The sequence below is a fragment of the Apium graveolens genome, chromosome 5 (genome assembly GCF_009905375.1).
Source record: "Apium graveolens cultivar Ventura chromosome 5, ASM990537v1, whole genome shotgun sequence".
Taxonomy (NCBI): Eukaryota; Viridiplantae; Streptophyta; class Magnoliopsida; order Apiales; family Apiaceae; genus Apium; species Apium graveolens.
The window spans coordinates 20,346,218-20,372,412 of NC_133651.1; the positions used below are offsets into that span (position 1 = coordinate 20,346,218).

A 26,195-nucleotide genomic window follows, 5' to 3' on the forward strand; every position below is an offset into this window, starting at 1 on the left:
CTGGAAAATGTTTATCATTGGTATTGTGGAAGGTTTAGAGTTTGGCAATACATTGAAGCTCTGTCATGTGTGTAGTTAGTTGGCCGGGATGCTACAACTTTAGCATGATTGATGGGGGTAATGAACTATTTATACTGCAATTAGACACTTTCAAGATTTATGCCAAAGTATATTGTTCTTTCTTTTTATTTTGTTTGGTCGAATTTTTTTCCTATTTGTACCAGCCTAGCTTAATAGGCTGGTAGTGTGTTCTTATTGATTGTCTGTTTCTTAACAATCACTCTTCATGAAATTGTATATCTACTCCAACCTTTTCAATTTTAAATTAAAGTGATAAGTACCAGTTTGACAACCAGAGATCAAAGTTAAGCATTTTCCTATATAGTGAAGTGCTAATCTGGATTCCCACAAAGAATACTTTTTTTCAATACTCACACTCCTTATTAGATTAGTTAATAATCCTATTGATTGGATACATTAGTTGTATCACTTGCTTCTAGCAAGAATTAAATGCAGGAAAATCATTTTTACACATTTAGGATTTAGAAGATGCCGTGGCATCTGCAGGACTCAGTAGTTGGGAGTACTGAGCTCTTAGCGGAGGGGTCGAAGAAGGGGATCACTCCTAGAGACCAGGCTGAGGTGGTTATGAGCCTTACTCTCGAGGAGATAGAAGCTCTCACTGTTAACGCAATATGCATAGTAAGTTATTTTTTCAAACTTTCTTTATATATTCCTCGTACTTTATATATGCCTTCATTGTTTTCCTTTAACATTGTAACTGATATTTTTTATGTTTCCTTTCCAGACAAACACATACTTTCAGGCTGCCCTTCAACAGGCTGGCTCCTGGAAGGAGGCGGGTGACAAGGTGAAGGAGACGGACCAGGCTGTGAAGGAGGCCTCCATTTCTCAGAGGAGGCATATGGAGGTGGAGCTCGAGCTCTTGGCAGCGCAGGAGAAGATGGGGAAGCTGCAGCTGGAGCTTCAGAAGAGGAGGGACACTGTCATAGACTCATAGATGAGTACATGGACTCTTCGGAGTTTACAGCATTCTTAGTTGCACATGTTGACGCGGTCCTTCCTGGGATTGTCAGTCATTGTTGGGGAGGACGATTAACATTGTTGCTGTTAAGCATCAGGTTTATTCGACCCTGAGAGGACTTTCCCTGTCCTTTTGTTGGCATTGCTGCTTTTACAGGATGACCTCTCTTCTTCTCAGTGAGATGACTCTCCCGTCCTCTAGGATTCAGATCGTATGATTCAGAGTTTTCCTTACAGGAATGACAATGCTCAGGGCGATTCCCCTCCTCCAGCCTAGGCTTTCATCTTAGCTTTATTTCATGATGGCTCTGCGTGGCTTGTTGTTTTCATTCGAACTTGCTACTTTTTCTGCAATTGGTTTATTTATGCATCTTTTAAGTTAGTGTCTTTTTCCTCACCAGATTACTGAATGAGTATTGGGAATTGAAGTTGTGTAATAGCCTTCTAAGCGGGGGCATCAGTGGCAGAGAACTGTCAGATTCTTTAAACTTGGGTGAATAGGTTTTAATCCTATAACTGTTGGCACAGATCAGCTATGACAGCGATATCTAGTTCAGTGGTAATATACTCACTCTTACTTTCCTTTCAGTGATCTTCATTACTGGTATGACATTGATGTTACATTACTGGTATGACATTGATGTTATAATCTATCGAGTGAAATTTCTGAAGATTGCTTGGGTTCTGATCTCTTAGCATAACTGAGGGTCATGTTGGTTAGGATCTGATGATTTTAAGATTTTGAGCACTGACTGACAAAGCATGTGGAAAGAATATCCTTATTTATATAAAGATATATATCATGAATGATAGAACAGGAAATTTAAGAGTATAATGTCGTGCATCATTGAAATCGGGGCATTAGGCATATGCCAGCAGGTAAAATAGATGGATCATTTAGATATTTTTTTAAAATATGAAAAGAAACATATCACGGTCAATAATTCTAAATTTCTTATGATGTGTGCATTGCTGACCTTGGTCGAGAATGGTAGTTTCCTTTTCACTGTGGTCTCTTTTTGTTTCCATACCAAAGTCATCTTAAAATTGCAGATAAGGAGCATGATGTAATTGAGATAGCCGTTTATACTGATGATTCGCCCTGGGAATGAATGCTGTTGCAGAACCTGATGCTGAAATGCTCGGTAAATTGAAGGTAAAAAACCGCCTAGCTGCCTGCAAGGTAAATCTTCTGTGCTTGCCTTCCTGAGATTTCTTACATTTCACATTACAGGGATTCACCGAAACTCATGTAGAGGGTGTTAGTATTAAACTACAAGAAGTGTTTTCAAAGTTTCATTAAACTGATGATTGGCATTCTCAATTTAAGATTGTTTTGACAGGCAACTGTATTTTAGGCAACTACTGAAAGAAAATGTTGACAGGGTCACCCTGGCACTTTCTCCTCCAATTATGCAAGACTGGGAAGAAAATAAATAGACCTGTCATAACCATTACTCCATAAATCAATTCATCTCTTTAATTTTTGAGTTTTCCTGATTTTAATTTAAATCACTTTCAGAAATTATTTAATACTCACTTACTTGGAGCCTCAGTCAGACAACTACAAGTCCTGTAAATCCTATTATAACCAATAATTAGTCAACTGATATAGTAATACTGAATGACCCCATCACTTGATTAACAAAGTCTAATCATTGAAGTTAAGCAAAATTTTAACTAATTGCCCACCATGTGTAATGAAATATTTTACAAAGTGATATGATGAGTTGTCTTGTATGTCTCTTGATCATTATAAATTTTCATGCTGTTGTACATGGGCACAATCTTTTGGACTTCATATATAAGCTCCTATTTATATTTTCGGTTAGAGTTAAATATGTGTTTACTTGTCAACTCTTATTGCACAACCAACCAACCGCCGGTATGCCAGCATAATTCATACCTTGTTTTCTTCTTGTTAATATTAATTGAATCAACAAATATACAAATACAAATGTGTTATGCATAAGTTTTTAAATGTGAAATTCAAAGAATCCTATACTGAAAAAAAGGTTTCCAAACTCGGAACAGAGATAGGAGTATCCCGGTCCTGAAAAATTTCAAAATAAGTAATCAGAGTCTAATAAAAGACACGACTATCTCGATCCCGAAAAATATCAAAATCAGGAGTCGGGATTTAAAATAATATTTATTATTTCGATAACATGTTAGGCAACTGCACGCACTGATGATTAGAAAAGTGAAAAGAAAAGAAAGGGGAAGGTTGATGAAATAACACTTTGGGATTAGGCATAATTAGATTAAGCATTGTTGAGGAGCGGTGAGTGGGTTACTTTAATCAAGTGAATATTGTACGATAGGAAAGATGTTGAATTGATAATGGGAGGCAACAATAATGCCTTGATACAGGAGCTGTATCAGAGTTTGGAATTAATGGTTTACTGTTTTCAGTATAGTGGGCTTTGCTGTACTCACAGGGAGTTTTGTATTTTCCTGGACACTGTCATCTGCTAGCAGTCCAGGGCATGCACCAGGAGCATCAAAGTATTAGGTGACATGAGATAGCTTGACACTTTTGTTCGTTATTTATTGGAAGCTTAGGAAGCCAACTTTGACAATTTAACACACTACCAATCTCCCAAAATAAAATTATTTGTTATTTTATCCTACTCCTATTAAAAACATTTACTTTCATAACTTTTTAATTATAATTGTATTATTAAATGTTAATCTTATATTTCTTTGTTGTGGTTTCCGTATAAAACTTAAAGTAAAATTTCTTTTTCTGAGTTTATGATTTATGAGAAACAATGTACAGTATTTTTTTTAAATATTTTAAACAACTCGCCGTCATCTTTTCGACTGACTTAATAACACATTAATTTGTTCCACATTTAAAAACTTATGCATAACACATTTGTATTTGTATATTTGTTGATACAATTAATAATATTAACAAGAAGAAAACAAGGTATGAATTATGCTGACATACTGGCTAGGTCTGAGCAGAAAATCGAAAAAATCTGAATCCGAAACCGAAATCACTAAAAATCGTTAAAAACCGAAACGCAAAAATCCGATCTACATCATGAATTTACATTTGTTTGTCTTATAACACTTTTCGGTCGAAACTCATAAGTATTACTCCCTCTGTCCCATTTTATATGAGTCACTTTCCTTTTTTGGATGTCCCAAAAAAATGAACCTTCCATTTATAGTATTCATTTAACATTATCACAACCACACATTCATATAATACACTTACTTTAACACCCACTAACTCATTTTTGTGGTTCACACTAAAGTTAAGCATTAATTTCTTAAAAACCGTGCTTGTCAAACAAGCTCATACATTATGGGACGGAGAGAGTAATTTGTTTGTTTTATAACACTTTTCGGTTTGAACCTGAAAATGAAGAGAATGCGAGAGATTTCCCCCCCCCCCATTCACCTCCTGCGTGAGAATCAGTAATCTGAGTATAAAATAGGTTTGAGAATACAAAAAAGTGATAGAGCAGTTGAGTGTGTAGAGAGAGTTATTTTTCTCCTACTTACAGCATTCAATACTCGTCCGTTATGCTGTAAATCCGAGGGAATGTTAGGGATGTAGCGAAGGCGTTTTCATTTGTTCAAGATCCACCCAAACGGTCGGCCTTTTTTACCTTGTTTGGGCTTTTGACAAAGTGAGTCTTCGGTCTAACGGGCATGTGACGGGCCTATAGTCAACATGTCTCTGTCTTTCGTCTGGTCTAAGGGTCGGACGATAGATATTATGCTTTGGCCCATTTTCGGGTGCGAACCCCAGGGTTGGCGTCCTTCGGTTGAGCAATGGGATACACTTTAGTTTCCTTGAGAGTGGGGTTGTTATTGATGACAGTTGTCTTAGCCTTGAGGTCTGTGTTTAATCCTGGCCTTTGAATCTCAACCGTCTCATATCCAAAACGTTCAATTTAAAACGTCAACAGTTGCACTTTTTACCACCTAATCATCATTTTTGAACGCTTTTTAAGGCCATTTGCAAATTCATTTCCCATCTTCTCATATAATCTTCCAAGCTTTTTCTCTCTTCTCAAACATTCTTTATTTTACATTATTTAGGCAAGCAGCATCCGTCAAGATGGGTAGTGTTAATTCAGTGTACCCAGATCATCCCATTCCAGTTTCTCGTCGTTTAAAAATTAGTGAATTTTTTATGTCTTTAAAGAATTTTATGTCTGCATGCCTTTTGCTTTCTTGCTCATTACCATGTGCAGAGAGAGAGAAGTGGTGGTTTTCGTGTTTTTCCCTTTTGTGTGTATTTCGTTGGGTTTTAGTTTTAGTTTCTTGGGGTAACTTCCTTTTTACTGGGTGCATGTTAGGTTTAAAGAATTTATGCGAGATGTTCTTGGGCAAGAACTTCCTTCGGATATTCTTGCCTTTGAATATCCTTTGGGAACCGACCGTTGCCATTTTTCCAATATTCTATTTAAAAATCGTTCATTCAGTCCCGGGACATGTACTCGACCCTTCTTTTCTTTATTTATTTCCCGCAATCTATCTGAGTACATGAATTAACAGTCTCTTTATTTTTGAATATAGGGACATGGACTGATCGAATATGTTGGCGGGAACTTCCGCGTCTCAGCCTAAGCGGACAAAGCGAAGATTTTTCGGATCCGTAGCTTCGTACCTTACGGCCAGTAACCTCTCAGAATTGCCCAAGTCGAGGGCCGAAGAGTTGTACGATGTCTACAATATCCCTCAGGGGGGTTTTGGCTATTTGACGTTGATGATGACGAGAGGATCTTCGACAATCCAGGTGTCCCATAGGGGGATGGAGACCGTGCGGTCAGTATTTCCGAAGCCGCTTTCAAATGTGGCTTCTGAGTGCATCTGTTGAATATTCTGAAACACCTATTCATACAGATGGGAATAGCCCTGGGGTAGATGGACCCGAATGAGTTTATTTATATAAACTGCTTTCAGAACCGATGCCTGCAGGAGGGGTGAAGCCATTTCCTCGTCTTTTATGGTTCCATTACGATTTTTGTAAAAACCCGAAGAGTGCTGGCTCCCATAACATTGACCGAAGGGTAGGTCGGGTGGATTGGACGGCTACCAATTTGAACAACAAGACTACCCACATCCACTGGTGCTTTATCAGCGGGCCTAAGCTTGCCAGGTTTTCAGTGTGGCATGAAGTCAACCTGACCAAACTCCTTATGCCTAATCTGAGTGAAGGGGCGAAGAAATTGTATGAGGGTTTAGTTAAGGCCACAGTTGTTAAGTTTAATTCTGCTGAATACCGAAGCTCCGATTGGACCCTCGGTTTGTGAGGTGGGGGTAACAAATTTTTTTCCTCCGTTATTTTCCCCTTTATGTACATATTTGGATTTGTTTGCATTATTCTCTTTGTATAATTATCCTCTTATTTTTCTTTCAGTGTCTTCAGCGGAGGCTTTGCTTGAAAGAAAGACGGTGAAGGCATCGGTGAAGAAGGTTGCGGAAGAGGCTGTCAGGCTGGGGGAAGCAGATCCTTCGGGCAGATGAGAGAGAGTGGTTCAGGAATCTGATTCTAGCCGACAGGATCCTCCTATTTCGGCCAAAGCTGCTAAAGATAGCCATGGAGGCCAAGATAATGAGAACTTGGAGCAAGTGAACAAGCGGCGGAGGGGCTGAGATGGGATCGTTCAGATGTATGTCCCTGACTGGGGCGTACTGACGAGCGATTATATCGTTTACCCGACCCATAAAGCTATGAATGAAGTGGCCCTGACCTCTGTCGGGGACTCTAGCTTTCAAGCGATCGCTCTCTCGACGTTACGGCCACGCCAATAGAGGCCTGTACGGAGCTCATGTCCTTTCTTTTCCTTATAAGTTCTAATTTTTATGTTTATTCGTCCTGCATTTGCTTCGGTCTTACATGTTTCTTTTTATTCAGTTTGTCAATACTTTTGCCTTGTTTTCTTTTTTAGGCTACTCGTCGGGCTGCTGATGTTGCCGACAAGGTGCAGGATATGCAAGGCCGAATGACCAAGGTGGAGGAGCTGGAGCGAAGAGCCACCACCGCTGAGGAGGAGCTCTGAAGGGCCCAGTTACGAAATGAGACCTTGATCGGCTAGGTAGATGTGCTGATAGAAGACAAACAAAGGCTGGGGCAAGACCTGGAGAGGGCGAACCGGCGCATTGATCATCAGAATGGGCAGCTGAAGAGGTTCCAGAAAGAGCTCTGAAAGACAAAGAAGAAGCTGGAGCTGACCGAGGAGCGCTCCTTCTAGTTTGGCGATGATCATATGCTGAAGAAGGTTCATGAGCTCAGTTGGGACTATAAATAACTTCTAGATGATTATATCAAAGATTCCATTGGTCGAACTGGTGGCACGGAGCCCTTGAAAGTCTCTTCGTGCGAAGATGGAGATCTTTCGGATAATTAAATTTTTCTTGTAATTTATTTTCGTATGTTCATACATTGGCCTTCGGGCGTATGACTTGGTGGCCCTCGTGCCATTTAAATCTAATTACATTTTCAGAATCTAATTGCATCTTCAACTTATTTTTTCCTTAGCAAATTTTTGTTATATTGTATCTTTGGCTTCTATCATCCCTTAACATTTTTCTATTCGCATCTTTGATTTATTTTTTCCTTAGCAATTCTTATTTTAACCCATTTCTGCCCCCAAGCGTTAACGGGACAAGGGCTCTCCTTCAAAAAATATACGAGTTTCCTTCACCCAATTTTTTAAAGGGTAGATCTTGTGTCTTGAAGACTTGAAATGAACTATCTTCTTCGGGTATTCCCTCAAATAGGTTTGGTTTTGATATGCGACAATCGAATGAACTCTCTTCTGTGGGTAGCCCCTATGTAGGAATTTGCTCGTCCTATCATTTTATGGTAGGGGCGATGGCCTTATCTTCTTTGGGTGGCTCTTGGATAAGTCCTCGTTCGCTCCTTTTTTCCATAATAGTTTAGTACCAAAGGGCGTAACATTTATAGCTGAATGAAGAGTTTTACAGTAAGGGCGAATGAGTTTATCTTTGTTTGACGGGCTCTAGAAAAAACTTCGTTCATTCTTACTACTTATTCGTAATGTTTAGGCGGAGCAAGAGGGCGAAGGACATTATCTTTTTTGGATAGCCCCTAGATAATATTCACTCGCTCTGTCTGTCTAGCCACTTAAATTAAATTTTAACGTCATGCACGTGGGGATGAAGGACATTATCTTTTTCGGGATAGCCCCTAGATAGATGTTCATTCGTCCTTTCCAGGCGTCAATTCTAAATACATTTAAATCGATTACATGTGCAAAAGGAGTGCATATTTATTGATGATTCTTCATTTATTACACATTTTACAATTTTGGGCAACAGAAGTATAATTCTTAAAAGGAAATGCGGGAAATTTTTCTTATCGGACATGCCACGTGTTTTTGATTGCGTCCCCAGATAAAGTTTCCTACTTGTAGGTTCCTGGGCGAACGACCTCTGTAACTTTGTACAGTCCCTCCCGGTTCGGTTGGAGCTTTCCTTGCTTTGTTGGCATAAATGCAGCCAGTTCTCTCAGAACAAGGTCCCCTATACCGAATGATCTTTTTTTATACAAGAATCATAGTGTTGTGCGGCCTGTAGCAAATATTTCAAATTTCTTTTATGAGTCGCTTCTCTTTCTTCTACCAATAGATCTACATTGGCCTTAAGGCCGAAATCATTATTTTCCACGTTGTAGATCTCGCTTTGATAGGAATCCAAGCCCACTTCCATGTTCTTAAGCATCTGTGCCATATGCCAAACTAAAGGGAGTTTCTCCTGTAGAGGATCTTGGGGTCGTTCGGTAGGCTCACAAAAACCCAGAGAAGTTCATCTGCATATTTCCCCTTGGCTTCGCCCAACCTCTTCTTGATGCCTTGAAAGATTACCTTGTTGGCAGTCTCGACCGCCTCATTTCCTTGAGGAAGAGCGAATGAACTAAATTTTTGTTGAATCCCGAAGTTATGGAGAAATATTTTGAACTCGTTGCCCATAAATTGGGTATTGTGTCCAAGACACACACCTTCGGTATCCCAAATCTTAAAATTATATGTTCCAACATGAATTTTTTGGTTGCCTCTTCATTTATGATGGACAGAGGTCTTGCTTCTACCTAATTGGTCATGTAATCTATGGCGATTATATAATACTTCGCCTGCTTCGTGCTGGTTGGTAGAATGCCTATTATGTCCACGGCCCACATGGCAAAGGGTATTGGGATTAGAACCGAAGTCATTTCCTCTCGTGGTAGCTTCAGGGATGTCTCGAATAGTTGGCACTGTTTACATTTCTTCGCATAATCACATGCATCTGCTCTCAAAATCGATCAAAAGAATCCTTGACGAAGGATCTTAAAGGCCAGTGATCGATCGATAAGATATCTTCCATAAATTCCTTCATGCACCGCCTCTAAGGCCATCTCTTGCTCTTCGGAATCAGGGCACCTTAATAGCGGTTAAGTAACCAATTTGCGGTATAATTTTCTTCCTACTTGGGTCTAGCTGGCTGCTCGATATTTTATCTTATGAGCTTCCCTTCGGTCGAGGGGCAGACTCCATTTCTCCAAATAAGTTCGGATATGAGTCATCCAGTTTATGCCTCGGTGAATTTCCAAGCATTGTTTTCTTTCGATCGAAGGCATCTTCGCTTTGGTCAGATAAATAGAGCCAGTTAGGCTCTGCATTTCTGTCAAAGCTAGCCTTGAGAGGGCATCCGATCGATTGTTGTTCTCTCTTCCTATTTGGTTTAGTTCAAAATATTCAAAGGCTAAGGATGTTTCTCTTACCTTGGTGGCATAAGCTTTCGTTCGAGGATCTCTTTGTTCGTATTCCCAAAAAAATATTTCGATGCCAGCATCGAGTTGCTAAAGACCCTCAAATGTTTTGCTTCTAAACTTTTTTCCAATTCCATTTCGGCCAATAATTCTTCGTATTCGGCCTCGTTGTTGGTCAGAGGAAAAGTGAACCGAATTGTCTGGCAGATTTTGAACTCATACGGACTAGAAAGAATTAGTCCAGCCCCATATTTCTTCCCAGGGACTGAACCATCAACCAACAACTTTCATTTCCCCAGTGTCCGAATAATTTGTTCCTCCGGGGTAAGGTCCTTTGGTCCTGAAAAGGTGCATTCGACCATAAAATCAGCTAGTGTTTGGGCCTTTATAACGGTTCTGAGGATGTACTCAAGGTTATATCCCCCAAGTTCGATAGATCAAGCCACAACACTATTCGAAGCTTCTGGCCAAGTTAGAATTTTCTTCAATGGTTGATTTGTTACCACTTGTATCGTTCAGCCTTGAAAGTAATATCATTATTTTTTGGAGGATGTTAGATATATTTGATAATGTCATGGCTAATATAATTTATGTTTAGATTTCCGATCTTACTTAACAGGACAAATCAGTACTTAACCGTTGATCAGTACTTATACTGGAAGTCAGGACTTAAGGATATCAGTACTTATATTATCAGGAGATAATCATCAGAAGTTAGATATCAGAACTTAGCTGATCAAAGGAAAGAAGATCAAGATAAACATAAGAAGAGATGTGCATGAAGAAGGAGTTCCGTGAAGAATGGAATACTTGGAAGAAAAGATATCTGATTGATATATTTTAGGAAGCAGAATTATATTCCATATCAATTAGCGATTATCTTGTAACTGTGTAGTATATAAACACAGACATAGGGTTTACACTATAAGTGTTATCATATTCGAGAAGATTATTCATTGTAACCCTAGCAGCTCTCGTGATATTTGTTCATCACTGAGAGGTAACAGTTCCATACTGTAACAGAGTTTATTGTTTCAATAAAGTTTGTTTTCTGTTACTTAAGATATTAAAGTTCGATTTGATTGTATTATACATTGTATTCACCCCCTCTACAGTGTGTGTGACCTAACAAGTGGTATCAGAGCCTATCTGTTAACACACATACAGTTAAAGATGCAAACACAAGCATGTCTGACACAGAAACTCCAACTAAGCCTACCAAAACTGAGGAACCACCAAAGACACAAATTCAGAGTCGGTATGAGACCATCAGAGTTCCCATACTAAGACCATCTGAATATCCCATATGGAAGGTGAGAATGACCATGTTCCTGGAAGTAAAGGGCCTCACAAACCAACCAAGCTTGCTGTTGCAGTTGCAGGTGAAGCAGGAAAGACTGTACCAAAGGAAAAGAGTGATTATACTGCTGAAGATATAGCATCAATTGCTAAGGATGCTAAGGTACGACACTTACTGCATAGTGCCATTGATAATGTAATGTCAAACAGGGTAATCAACTGCAAGACTGCTAAGGAGATATGGGATGCTCTGGAAACAAGATGTCAGGGAACTGACACAATTAAGAAGAACAGGAAGACAATACTCACTCAAGAGTATGAACACTTTGACTCAAAGACTAATGAGTCATTGAATGATCTATATGATAGATTTGTCAAACTTTTGAATGATTTGTCATTGGTTGATAAAGAGTATGATCTTGAAGATTCAAACCTTAAATTCCTGTTAGCTCTTCCTGAATGCTGGGATTTGAAGGCAACAACAATAAGAGACAACTACAATCTTGATGAAACAACTCTTGATGAAATCTATGGAATGCTCAAGACTCATGAACTTGAGATAGAACAAAGAAGCAAGAGGAAAGGAGGAAAGTCAAGGACAGTTGTTCTTAAGGCTGAAGAAGAATTCCCCAAAGCAGCTTCCTCAAGGAAAGACAAGGGTAAAGCTCTTTTCATAAAGTCTGATACTGAGTCATCAAGTTCTGAAAGTGATGATGACTCAGATTCTGAAAGTTTGCCTGAGACTGATGCTGATGAGGAGATGATGGTGAAAGGAATCACAAAGATTGCATACAGGAAGTTCAGGAAGGAAAAGAAGTTTTCCAAGAAAGGCATAAGTTCTGATAAGAAGAATTTCAGAAGATCTGAAGGCAGAGGAGGAAAGTCTGACAGAGGAGATTATACCAATGTTAAATGCTATAACTGTGGTGAGAAAGGCCACATATCTCCTGATTACAAGAAGGTAAAGGGTGATAAAGGAAAGGCTCTTGTCACAAAGCAGAAAAGTTGGACAGACACCTCAGACTCTGAAAGTGAGGAAAACTATGCATTGATGGCAAATGCTGATAAAGAAAGTGCTGAGAGCAGTTCTGAAGCTGCTGAAACAAAGGTACCTCAGACTACTTATGCTTTTCATACTGATGATATTAATGAGTTGAAAAGATAACTTAAAACCATGTTTGTTAGTTATAGAGATCAAACTTTAACATGTGAAAGATTAACTTCTGAAAATCTTGCTTTTAAGAAAAGAAATGATTTCTTAGAAAAAGAGTTAGTCATGTTCCATCAAACTCAGAAGGATAGAGATGATGCTTTTTATGTTAGGGATGAAGTGCTAAAAATGAATGAATCTCTAAAAACTGAGTTAGAAAAGGAAAGAGAGATTATCAGGACTTGGACTAACTCTGGCAAAACAACTCAAAATCTGCTAAGTAGTGGAAACTGGAAAGAGGGCTTAGGATATGGAGAGGATAAGAATGATAAAGGAACTGAAGAAATTAAGCCTGTTGTTAAGCAAAAGCCCAAGTTAAAACCTGTTAAGTTTGTAACTGTAAAGTCTGAAAATAAGAAATCAGAAGTTAAAGAGGAATTAACTTCTGACAAACTAAAACAGGAAAAGACAGCTGAAGTAAACATAGGCTTAATGACAAAGAAGCAGCTTAAGCATAAGCTGAAAGATGTTAAGAATGCAAACAAGGTAAAATCACCTAGGAAAAATAGGAATGGAAAGGAAGGTGTGAATAAAAGCAATGATTATAAACCTGTTCCTGATGCTCCTAGGAAAACATGTCTTAACTGTGGAAGTTCTAATCATCTGGCTTCTTTTTATAGGAAGAATAAGAATATTAACTCCTTACCTTCAAAATCAGGAGTTAAGAGTCAGTCTGTTAGATACAAACCACAAAATCCTTGTTTTCATTGTGGTAGTTTATGGCATTCCATTTATACTTGTAAGGAATATCATAGTTTGTACTATGATTATTATCAAATAAAACCTTCTTTGAAGAAAGTTTCCATTGTTCCTTCTAGTATAAATTCTGATTCAAAGTCTGATAATGTAAGTTCTGACAAGAAAAATGTTAACATAAACTCTGATGCTAAATCCGCTGCAAATGTTAACAAACTTAATAAGACCAAAGGATCCAAGCAAGTCTGGGTCCTTAAAACTAATAATTAGTGGTCTTTGTGATTGCAGGGCAACAGGAAAAATATTCTAGTTCTAGACAGTGGATGTTCAGGACATATGACTGGAAATAAGGCCCTGCTATCAGACTTTGTGGAGAAAGCTGGCCCAAGTGTTTCCTATGGAGATGGCAACATTGGAAAAACATTGGGATATGGCAATATCAATCTTGGGAATGTCATAATTAAAGATGTAGCTCTGGTCTCAGGACTTAAACACAATCTGTTGAGTATAAGTCAAATCTGTAACAGAGGTTATCATGTTGATTTCTTTGAAGAACACTGTGAAATTGTGAGTAAATCTAAAGGCAAAGTTGTTCTGAAAGGATACAGGCGTGGTAACATTTATGAAGCTAAGCTTTCAAAGAGTACTGATGGTTCTGCAATTTGTCTGATGAGTAGAGCATCAATTGAAGAAAGCTGGAATTGGCACAAGAAACTCTCTCATTTAAATTTCAACAATATAAATGAACTGGTCAAGAAAGATCTTGTGAGAGGATTGTCAAAGTCAGTATTTGCTCCTGATGGTCTTTGTGATTCATGTCAGAAGGCCAAACAAAGAAAATCTTTCTTCAAGAGCAAGACTGAATCATCAATTCTTGAGCCTTATCATCTACTATATGTTGATCTATTTGGTCCAGTAAATGTCATGTCTATTGCAAAGAAAAAATATGTGTTGGTCATAGTGGATGAGTTCACCAGATACACATGGATGTATTTCTTGCACATAAAAAGTGAAACTGCATCTATCTTGATTGATCATGTCAAACATCTGGATAAATTGGTCAAAGATTCTGTGAAAATCTTAAGTAGTGATAATGGCACTGAGTTCAAGAATTTGATAATGGAAGAGTTCTGCAAAAACCATGGAATTAAGCAGGAATTTTCTGCTCCTGGAACTCCACAGCAAAATGGAGTTGTTGAAAGGAAGAATAGAACTCTCATTGAAGCTGCACGAACTATGCTTGAAGAAGCAAAGCTTCCAACTTATTTCTGGGCTGAAGCTGTGCAGACTGCTTGTTTTACTCAAAATGCAACACTTATAAACAAGCATGGAAAAACACCATATGAGATGGTGAAGAAAAAGAAGCCAAATCTGAAGTACTTTCATGTATTTGGATGCAAGTGTTTTGTTCTCAAGACTCATCCTGAACAGCTATCCAAGTTTGATCTAAAAGCTGATGAAGGAATCTTTGTTGGATATCCACTTTCCACAAAAGCCTTCAGAGTCTATAATTTAAGAACAAAAGTGGTCATGGAATCTATCAATGTCTCTTTTGATGACAAGAAGATTACTGGTCTTGAAGATTTCATTGATCATGATCAGCTGAGATTTGAAAATGAAGACTCAAATTCTGATACTGAAAATCCTGACAGTCTAAGTCCTGATACTGTAAACTCTGATGGATTAAACTCTGATGTTATTGAAACTGTGGTGACTACGTCAAGGGAAGATGCACCAATGAAGGGGGGGCATACTCAAGATCCTGCCACATCTCAAGAAACATCAGAACATACATCTGGCTCTTCAAGTTCTGATTCGTCAAGTTCTGATAAGCCAAGTTCTGATAGTGCTGAAAATCTAAATACTGAAGAATCCAACTCAGAGAGCATAGTTTCAGGGGGAGCATCAGAAAATGAAAATGAAGACAACATGGATCATGGGGGAGCATCCAGTTCTAGAGATAACCTTCCATCTGCAAGGAAGTGGACAAAGTCACATAAACCTGATTTGATAATTGGAAATCCTGATGCAGGTGTCAGAACTAGAACATGTACTTCAAATGAATGTCTTTACAATTCTTTTCTCTCTCAGACTGAGCCAAAGAAAGTGGAAGAAGCTCTTCAAGATGCTGATTGGGTGCAAGTAATGCAGGAAGAGTTAAATGAATTTTAAAGAAACAAAGTCTGGACCCTAGTGCCAAGACCAAAGAATATATCTGTTGTTGGTACAAAGTGGGTATTCAGAAACAAAACTGACAGTGATGACATAATTACAAGGAATAAGGCAAGGTTGGTTATAAAAGGATATTCTCAACAGGAGGGAATTGACTATGATGAAACATTTGCACCAGTTGCTAGGTTAGAAGCCATAAGGATATTTTTGGCTTATGCTGCTCACAAAAAGTTTACTATCTTTCAAATGGATGTGAAAAGTGCTTTTCTCAATGGAGAATTGGAGGAGGAAGTATATTTTGAACAACCTCCAGGCTTTGTAGATTCCAAACATCCAGATTATGTCTACAGGCTTGATAAAGCACTTTATGGACTTAAGCAAGCTCCTAGAGCATGGTATGAGACTTTAGCTCAGTTTCTTCTGGAAAGTGGATTCAACAGAGGAACAATAGACAAAACACTGTTCTACCTCAACCATGGAAAGGACTTACTTCTCGTCCAGATTTATGTTGATGATATCATTTTTGGGTCTACAAATGACAGACTTTGCAAGAAGTTTGCCAAACTGATGCAGTCAAGATATCAGATGAGTATGATGGGGGAACTTAGCTATTTTCTGGGCCTTCAAGTCAAGCAGAATGAAGAAGTCACTTTTATTTGTCAAACTAAGTACACCAGAAACTTGCTAAAGAAATTCGGAATGCAAGATTGTTCAAGTGCATCCACTCCCATGGCCCCTGCAACAAAACTGGATAAGGATACTGGTAAATCAGTAGATATTACTGATTACAGAGGTATGATTGGCTCTCTACTCTATCTAACTGCTAGTAGACCTGATATCATGTATGCTACCAATCTTTGTGCAAGATTTCAAGCAGATCCAAGAGAACCTCACTTAACAGCTGTGAAAAGAATTTTTAAGTATCTTAAAGGAACAGCTAATCTGGGATTGTGGTATCCTAGAGAATCAGATTTTAAACTAATAGGTTACTCAGATGCAAATTTTGCTGGTTGTAAAATTGACAGGAAAAGCACAAGTGGAAGCTGCCAATTTCTTGGAGGCAGATTGGTTTCCTGGTTCAGCAAGAAACAAAAGTCAATTTCCACATCAACTGCAGAAGCAGAGTATATTGCTGCAGGAAGCTGTTGTGCACAGATTCTTTGGATGAAGAATCAGTTACTGGATTATGGGTTAACATATTTCAAAATCCCTATTTACTGTGATAATCAAAGTGCTATTGCTATGACAGGTAATCCAGTTCAACACTCTATGACAAAGCACATCAGCATCAGGTACCACTTTATAAGGGAACATGTGGATGAAGGTACAGTGGAATTGCACTTTGTTCCAACAGATCAACAACTAGCAGATATCTTCACAAAACCACTGTGTGAAGCCACTTTTACAAGATTGGTAAATGAACTTGGAATGGTTTCAGGTTCTTTTTCTAAATCTGTCTAGTTTTGTTCTATTTCATTAGACTTTATGATCAGTATTTACAGAATGTAATCTCTTTGTGTATTCTGTGATTAATTGAAATATGTGTTCAAGTACTGATTGTTGTCTGATATATGTTTCTAAACTCTGATAAGTGATATGTTTGTTTAAGTAACTATTCAATCCTATGAGGATAACTGTGCTAGATACTGACCTAGTAGTCTTCAATAAACAAATGATCCCATGTAAGAAGTAATTATTTCTGTGGAAATCTTATGACACAAGCAAATTCTGATAATTGAGCTTAGTTGAGCTTACTTTATTTATCTTATTACTAAGTCACAAATTAAAATAATGTTACTCATCTGTTAAGTTCTGATACTAGTAAATCTGCTGAATGTACTAAGTGCTGATAAACCTCAATTATTAAAAGAAAAAGCAAAAAGATCAAAGAATAAAATCAGGTACTCCTTTGAGATCTAGAGTAAACATGTGGAAGGGACGACCCAAGTGCATTGCTGGTATTAAGTAAATATGCATTAGAAAAGCAAAATATTTTCTTGGTGACTTTTCACACTCTATAATTACTGGAGAAATACTCTGATAATAGCATAAATTCTGATAAGCAGTCGTGATTCACTTACACTGAGAAGCCACTGTAAAATAGAATTTAAAAAGATGCATAAAATTAGCACAAAACAGTTGAGGTGGACTCAAGCTTGAACTCATTCATCAGTAGGTTTCAGGATAATGACAGCTCTTTAGCAAAATTTTAGTTATGCCTTATTTCTAATATGTATTGAAGTGAATCAGACTTTACTCCTTGTCTGAAATTTAGCTTAATGCACACACTAATCACTCCATCTGAATGATGAAAATTACTGTGGTGGTCTATGTTGTTTTAGATAAACAGTCATTGTGTCATTTTGCACTAACTCTGAGGACAAGTTCTGGTTGCATATTCTGACGATTAAGTTCTGAAGAGTAAAACTCAGAACTTGTATGTGGATTTACTTAGATAGGCATTCCTTTTTCGAGTTAAGAAATTATGTTCTGATGACTGTTAAGTTTTGATATAAGTCTAAGTTCTGATATTATAGTCTAATTCTTTACTTGACTTATCTGTGGATAAAATTTGATAACAGTCTCGGTTCAAACTAGAATATGTTGAAGTGGAAGATTAATAGTCACTATGGTTAGGGTTAATGGTATTCGTACTTGAACAGCCCACTTTTACTTGTTTCTTGTGCGCATTCAACCATGTTTTCTCCTTCCAATGAAGGTTATTCTTTTTCCAAGTCTGGGGAGACGAGGTAGAATTAATTCTACCTGTCAGCATTAAATACTTTTACGTCTCCTGGAATTCTCTTGCCTATATAAGCAGCCACTTCACATTAGCCTTCCCATCAAATTCTTTCTCACAAACTTACCTTCATACTTTTTCTTTCAAAAACACAATGGTCAGATACAACATGTTTTTGAACTACCAAAACTTCAATATGGAGCTAAGCTGTGCCGACTGGCAGCAGGAATGGCACGTCACGGCCATTCCTGAGGAGATATGGGACTCTGCCCACAGGAGGTACTGACCCACCTTCTGTTCTTCTATATGGATTACCATCGCCATCTGGAGCGATTGGAGGAGGAAAGGCTGGAAGCTCTCCGCCAGCAAGAGCGAATCATCCGACTCATCATTCTGTTTGTCGAGAGTAGGAAGAAGAAATGATTTAATCTCGTCTTCTTCCTATTTTTCTTCATCATCAGCCTTGCCCTGCTTCTTGAGCTAGGACTAAGGCTGTTGATGTTAGGTTTAGTGGCTTAGGGAAATCCTGTATAAGTACTGATGTAATTTCAATTTCATGAATGTATTCTCTTGATATATTAATGAAATTTGTTTTTGTTTCAAGATTTTGTCTCTAAGTTATTTTGTAATGCATTGATAAATCCTGATAATTATTCATATTCTGAAGACCATATAAATTCTGTTTTAATTTAAGTTCTGATTTTCCTTTATCAGTACTTACTCATATAATTTATCTTGGTCACTTTAACTTGATTTCTTTTCAGAATATTAATGTTGCAGTGAAAATTAATTAAATCAGTGGGAACGGTTTTAATTTTGAATTACAACTGTTTCACCTTGATTAATGGAATATCTGGGTAAGTGGAACGGTTTTTCCTTGAAAACAGGCAAGTGGGCAAGTAATGATTACTATTTTCTCACGCCCAGTAACTATCCGTTATTACTGCATGTCTGACAGGTGTCCCAACGGTTACTTTTGGTGTATAAGTAACAGAGAGAAAAGATTGTCAAATCTTTTATTTACTTTTCTCTTTTATCTCTCTCTCTTTACTTTCATCCTTTCTCATCTACTAACAATTTTTCATAGAGACATTTTATCAAACACAATACAGGCAACCGTATTTATCTCAATTTTTCACATGGCACCTAAGGATTTAATCATTGATGGAGCTAAGTTTGTTCCAAACAACTATGCTGCAATTCTTGATCATGCTGAAGCTCCATCTGAATTGCATTTTGTGCAAGATCTTTTTGCACACAGTGAGATTGGGTATGCATTAACTCAGCCTTCAGTCTTTTCGAGCCAACAAGTTCTGACGTTTTGGCGGACTGGGCACTTTGATGATGGTGGTAGACTTGGCACTCCTAGTATTGTTTTCGAAGTGGGTGATTCTTCTTATGCAGTTACTCCTGGTACAATACGCAAGGCTCTACATCTCCCAGAAGGTTGCACCTTTTCAATTCCATAAGAATCAGCTCTTCAGGAGTTAATGGCAAATTTGGGGTATGAAAAGAGTTTGGCAAAACTTGGGCAGTTGAAACGGGCTCATATCAGACGAGAATGGAGCTTCTTCTTCGACTGCATCACTAAAGCTTTTGGGAACAAATGTTCGAATTTTGATGCTATCCCAATTCTGAGTCAGCACATCGGGTATGCTATTATACATCAAACTCATTTTGATTTTGCAACTGGTATAATTGGTTTTATTGGGGATAAGATGACAGAGGATAGGAATGTTGTCTATTTTGCTAGATTCTGTCAACTTATTTATACTTTTTGTACTGATGAACCTCAATTAGTCAGTTCCTCAACCCCACCTTTTAAAGTTGCAAAACGCTACTTTAATGACCTGGTAAATGCTGACACTAAGAAATCAGTGGTTAGACCATTACAGATTCCTCAGTCTGTAAAACAACTCCTAGTAAATGCTGATCCTGATACTTATAGATCTGTTTACTCTAATGTCCAACCAACAACAAACACTCAAAAACCATCATCCTCAGCACCTACCACTCATTCTACTCAACCTACCCTCAGTAAATATCTCAAATCCTATCTCTCCACTTCACAGACTGATCAACCCTCATCCTCAGCACCTACTGTGAAGCCTTCATCCTCCAAGCCAAAGAGGACAAAGACTGTTCCTCAAACACCTCAAAAGAGAAGGAGGATTGCCTTGAGAGATGAATCTGATACTGAGGACCAGGTTCCTTCTTCAGAACCTGTTGTAGGTGAAGCTGAGAAAGAGACTTCTCAGAAGGATTCTGGAATTGGGGGATCTAGGCTTCTCAAAAGGCTTAGAAGAATGACAGTTCCTGAAACTCCCAAGGAATCCAAATCAACAACGAGATACAAGAAACAGAGGGCAAAAAGGCCAGTTTCAGATGATGAAGAGGAAGCAGCTAAGGAAGGGGATCAGGAATCTCTGATCTCACAAGACAGGGAATTTGCTCCAGTCACTTCTTCTCCATCAACTCCATCTAAGGAAGTTGTTTCTGAAAAGGCTAACACACCATCTGTGTCTCCTGTTGATCCAGGCACAAGTGCTGATATTGATGTCCAAATCTTGGTTGTGCCTGAAGTAATTCTCTTAGAAGCTCCAACAACAACTAATCCTTCCACAACACCTGTTACTGATGCTGTTCAAACTCCAGAGTTATCTACAACACCTTCTTTGCATCAAGATGCTGATTATCAGACTTTAGGTGAGCATCAGGATATGGCTGTTAATCAGAACTTAGAACCAGATCAACAATTAGAGGATGCTGAAGCCTCCATTGCTACTCACACTATTATTTTATCAGAGGATACTGATTCTGTAAGTTCTGATGCTGCAAATGCTGGAGATACTGGTGATGCTGCTCCAACTGCGGATGCTGATGCAGCAGGTCCTTCAGGACATGTTCCTCAACAAACTATTCTTAAGTTTGAACTTATTAAGAAGTTTGTTACCAGAGAAGCACCAGTACCTTGGAGTGAAACTCCTGCAGGACAGAAGTGGACTAAGGAATGGAATTCAGTTTCATGTGTTCCAACTGAAAAGCATCTTGCTGAGCACTTGACTAAAGCTGATGAAATGTTAAATTCTGATGATTTCAAAACCCAGCTTAGAGTCACTGCATTGAGTACTAAACATCTACAAGGTCTTCACTCAACTACTCATGCAGAGCTACACAAGATTCAGGAATAATTTATCAAACAGGATCAAGTTTGGAAAATTGATAAGAAAAAGTTCTTCCAACCTACCTTTGACAGGATTGCTTATATTGAGAAGACTCAAGATCATCAACAAGCTCAGATTGATGATATTCTAAAAAATCAAGTTTCTCAGCAATCACAACTGACTGAAATCCAATCCTCGGTGGAATTGCTTATCTCTCTTCTACTACCTGCTGATGCCAAAAAGGGGGAGAAAGTAATTAAGTCCAAATGCAAGACTGACAAGACACTAACAGGGAAGGATGATGAAAAAGATGATCAAGGAAACCCTGGAATGGGTAGAGGTCATAGTCAAGGTAGAAGATTCACATCAAGAAAAGCTGAAATCACAAGTCACAGGACAAGTTCTGATACTGGGAAAAGAATAAGTTCTGCTGCTGGTAAAAGGATAAGTTCTGATGAACTTTTAGATCTTGATGAGGAAATGTCAAGACAGTTATTTCTTCAGGAAAATCCAGGAATGGACTTGGAAAGTTTAATGGAAGAAGAAGACAGGCTTAAATCAGAGAAAGTCACATCTAAATCTGAAGCTTTTGGTAAAAAGCCACTTCCAAAACTCAAAGGCATTGTGATCAAAGAAAGGACACATACTGAAGCAACATTGGCTAGATCACAACTGCAGATAGATCCAAGATCCAAGGGTAAAGAAAAGATTGGTGAACCTATCAAGGTTTATGTGCCTCCTGAGGATGAAGAAATTACTGATGAAAAGGATAATCTTGCTCTGACTTCAAGAAAAGTTCTTAAAACAACCTCTGACATGGCTCAAGTTGTTCAGAGTCAAGAAATTGTAAGTTCTGATATTCAGAAGAAGCAAGTAACCTCTGACATAGCTCAAGTTAACTTGATATCAGAAGATAGACCAAAGACACTCTTACCAGGATTCACTAAAGCAAAACAGACTCAATCTTTGAAGACTACTGCAAGTGGTTTTGAAGCAAGAGTAGTTACTGGAAAGGAAGCAAGAGATAAAACTGGATTGGGAAGTGCTGATGAAAGAAGAATACATAACACTACCAATGATCCAACTTCCTTGAGTGAACCAGGTATTGGAGCAACTCCTGAGAGATTGAATCAACTGGAATCTGTACAGATGGTTTACCATACCTACTTGAAAGAATACATCTTGTTGTATTTCATGACAGATGGTAGGGTTTATCATATAAGACAAAATGCCATTCCATTGAAGTATTTTGAAGAATTGGAGCATGTACTATTCTTACTTCAAGTGGATGACAGAATAACAGGAACTGCTGCAAACTATTTGAAAGAACAGATTCAGAGATAGAAAAGGTTTTATTCTGTTAAGTCTGACAGCACATACGTTCCAAAGTACAGAGATCACAATGGTGATATAGTTGAAATGAAGCCCAACACTGCTAAGATTATAACTACCTTTCTGGGGTACAGGGCTGTTGAATTCAATCTTGAGTCTGATAAAGCTTATTTGATCAGACTGGATCAGGATATAAGAAAAGCAAAGATCAATGATCTCAGAGCTGCAATCTTTCAAATTGGTGAAGATACTGCAGAGCTTAAAGATGCCAAAAGGAGAATGATTGATGAACTTAGATATGTTGAGAGATGTTTGTTGAAGAATTATCTCAGAACAACTCCTGACATCAGAGAGATCAGATGATGAATCCAAGTCGAAGATCTACAACTGCTTAAATTCTGATATTTGTACAGACTGAAGTTGTTATCAGAAGTTGAATATTGGTAAAGCTTTAAGGACTGTAAGTTATAGTTATCTAGTCTAATTCTCATGCATTTGTACTTAATGTTTTTGACATCATCAAATATCTGTTAAACTTGTATATTATGCTAATTTACAAGTTAGGGGAGATTGTTAGATATATTTGATAATGTCATGGCTAATATAATTTATGTTTAGATTTCAGATCTTACTTAACAGGACAAATCAGTACTTAACCGTTGATCAGTACTTATACTGGAAGTCAGGACTTAAGGATATCAGTACTTATATTATCAGGAGATAATCATCAGAAGTTAGATATCAGAACTTAAGTGCTGAAGGACGATCAGATAAGGACAGTAGCTGATTAAAGGAAAGAAGATCAAGATAAATATAAGAAGAGATGTGCATGAAGAAGGAGTTCCGTGAAGAATGGAATACTTGGAAGAAAAGATATCTGATTGATATATTTTAGGAAGCAGAATTATATTCCATATCAATTAGCGATTATCTTGTAACTGTGTAGTATATAAACACAGACATAGGGTTTACACTATAAGTGTTATCATATTCGAGAAGATTATTCATTGTAACCCTAGCAGCTCTCGTGATATTTGTTCATCACTGAGAGGTAACAGTTCCATACTGTAACAGAGTTTATTATTTCAATAAAGTTTGTTTTATGTTACTTAAGATATTAAAGTTCGATTTGATTGTATTATACACTGTATTCACCCCATCTACAGTGTGTGTGACCTAACAGAGGACATGACCAACCCATATGCGAACTTCTTAGCGTTCGGATATCTTATTTCTGCATCCTTCAACACGCGGGAGACCTAAAAATTGGATGTTGATTTATTTCATGGTTTTTGACCAAAATAGCCCCCATAGTTCGATCGGACACAACCAGATATAACAGAAGGGTTTTCTTTGGATCAGGTCTCATTAAGAGTGGGGACTTGGTAAGGTATTCTTTTACTTCTTCGAAGGCTTTCTGGAATTCGGGCCCCCACTCAAAATTCTTGGACCTCTTGAGTGCGGCAAATAATGGCAATGCCTTTTCTTCAGATCTTGATATGAAGCGTCGAAGGATGGCTAGTCGCCCAGTTAATTTTTGAATGTCCCGAATGCATTTCGGAGCTTCCATGTTGATAACTGTTGAGTGGCATTTATGTCACTTTATAACGCTTCGTAAAGCTTTGAATTGGTGTTTTGTACTCAAGTTGTTAGTATTTTTAACGTGTTTTGTAGTGTTTTTGCATTTCAGGCGTTAAACAAGAATTCAGGTGAATTGACATTGTTTTGATGCTAATATGATGTTAGGATGGTGTCTAGAATAAAAGCAAGAAAAGAAGAAGTCAGAATTTTTTCCAGAGAGCATGCGCGCCCGCGCTGTAGTAGCGCGCGACCGCGCCAGGATTGCAGAAGTACAGCGCGCCCGCGCTGGTGAAGCACGCGCTCGCGCCGGGTCGAATTCCAGGAATCCTGTTTCTACTCTGATTTTGATCCATAAGACTTCTAATCTGCATGGAATGCTATATAAACATAACTTAAGGTCGTTTTTCACAACAAGACGTACCGGGCTTAAGGAGAAGGCGTAAGAAGATCGTAGAGCACAATTCCACCAAGGTGAAGAGGATCTAATTTATTCTTGTGATTCTTTGTTTTAAGTTATAACTTTGGATGCTAGTTTTCTTGCTCGTGAACCTATACACTTGTTTCGTACTTGGTTTATTATTTATTCAGTATAAAGACTACGTTTATTATACCATGTTTTCATCGGAACCCACGTTGATGATGAGTCCGATTATGGGCTAATCATTATCGTGGGGTTCTAGCGGATTTATTTATGGATTTCTTTAGCTAATTTGTTTCGATGCCTTAGTGTGTGGTGATTGTATGATATCCTAGTTTTGGTTGTGCTTATTAGTCTTATGAGCGTCGTGAACTTATAAGATAGCGTGTTAATCTTTAATGAAGCGAAAGTGAATTTATGGTTTAGAACTTGCCATGCTAGCATAGGTTCATGTATTTGTTAACATGATTCATAGGTAATTTTAACCATCTTACTTGCCCTATGTAATCATGATAGATAACTTGTGCATTAAACCGTTATGTTGTCAAATTCTATAGACATATAGGGTCTCAATATAATTGATGTATATTCAACTTCTGTCTCATTTGTGGATGTCTGGTAGTATGGTATTCGTACAACGAAAGTTGGCGTTTATCAGTTTCGTGTTATCTGATTAGTGTCATCAACATTGCATGCTAAGGTTAAGAACGAAAAAGCTATTGAATGAAGTACTTAATGAAGTTAGAATCTCATGTTTGTGTCATATAGTATTTAATTCTCTTTAATTTCTTAGTTAATGTTCTTTACTATAATCTCTTAATTAATCTTAGTATAAACAACCTCAATTTGTTATTCGTCTTAGTATTGGATAATAACCATACCATTGTTGCATAAATACATTGATTGAAGTTAACCTAAACCATTCCCTGTGGGAACAAACTAGAAATAATTCTATATTACTTGCGATCGCGTATACTTGCGTGAATATTAGCGCGTGTTCTAGCGACTAACAAGTTTTTGGCGCCGCTGCCGGGGACTCGTGGTTAATTTTTAGTTTATGTGTTTGTCATCAGTGTTCGTTAAAGTTCAGTGACTCGGATATTGTTACTTACTTATTTCCTTGACGTGTTTCAGGTACTCTAGCGAGCGTGTATGCATACGCGTTCTCGGTCTCGTAAGAGAACACTGTATAAAGTTGAGGAAGAAGTAGTAGTAGCTAAGGAAGTTTTCGAAGAAGTTCTTATAGAGGAGAAGGTTGAAGAAGAAATCTTAGTTGAGAAAGCAGAAAAAGCTCTTATTGCGATGGGTGAACCAGAAGCGAATCCAAAGGCTTTGATGGACTATTCTCATCCAAAGATCAATGATATTCAGTCTAGCATTGTCAGACCGACCATTACGGCTAACACTTTTGAAATCAAGGCTAGCATGATTCAAATAATACATAATTCAGTTCAGTTTGGGGGTTCTCCTATAGAAGATCCCAACATGCACATTAGAGATTTCATCGAGATATGCGACACCTTCAAGTTCAATGGAGTGTCTGAAGATACTATAAAGTTAAGGCTCTTCTCATTCTCTCGGAGGGATAAAGCTAAAAGCTGGTTACATTCTCTACCACCGGGCTCTATCACTAAATGGGAAGATTTGGCTCAGAAGTTCCTCACTAAGTTCTTTCTTATGGCGAAGACTGCTGCAATCAGGATTGCTCTTACTCAATTTGCGCAGCAGTCTGGAGAGTCTTTGTGTGAGGCTTGGGAGCGATATAAGGAGATACTAAGGAAGTGTCCTCATCATGGGAT

General features: G+C 38.0%; 1 protein-coding gene and 1 non-coding gene across 3 annotated transcripts; one reads left to right on the forward strand and one right to left on the reverse strand.

The window, feature by feature from the left end:
• Window positions 1-5,975, forward strand: LOC141723609 (uncharacterized). 2 transcript variants are annotated; one of them, XM_074525452.1, is made up of 4 exons: window positions 94-702; window positions 809-1,603; window positions 2,098-2,227; window positions 5,587-5,975. In XM_074525452.1, the coding sequence occupies exons 1-2, from the start codon at window positions 550-552 to the stop codon at window positions 1,019-1,021; spliced, it is 366 nt and encodes a 121-aa protein (XP_074381553.1). In that variant the 5' UTR covers window positions 94-549; the 3' UTR covers window positions 1,022-1,603; window positions 2,098-2,227; window positions 5,587-5,975. The 2 variants fall into 2 exon arrangements, with proteins under 2 accessions (XP_074381552.1, XP_074381553.1); XM_074525451.1 differs by lacking the exons at window positions 2,098-2,227; window positions 5,587-5,975 and having other exon boundaries at window positions 1-117; window positions 540-702; window positions 809-1,021.
• Window positions 5,976-26,088: 20,113 nt separating this feature from the next.
• On the reverse strand, window positions 26,089-26,195 carry LOC141663266 (small nucleolar RNA R71). Its single transcript, XR_012551344.1, has one exon. It is a non-coding gene; the product is annotated as a small nucleolar RNA R71 (small nucleolar RNA).

Excerpts from the sequence above, each read along its gene's own strand:
- LOC141723609 (XM_074525451.1), top strand. The coding sequence starts at position 550 with ATGCCGTGGCATCTGCAGGACTCAGTAGTTGGGAGTACTGAGCTCTTA. Across the intron at positions 703-808 it reads CTGTTAACGCAATATGCATA|ACAAACACATACTTTCAGGC; the intron begins GTAAGTTATTTT and ends TTTCCTTTCCAG.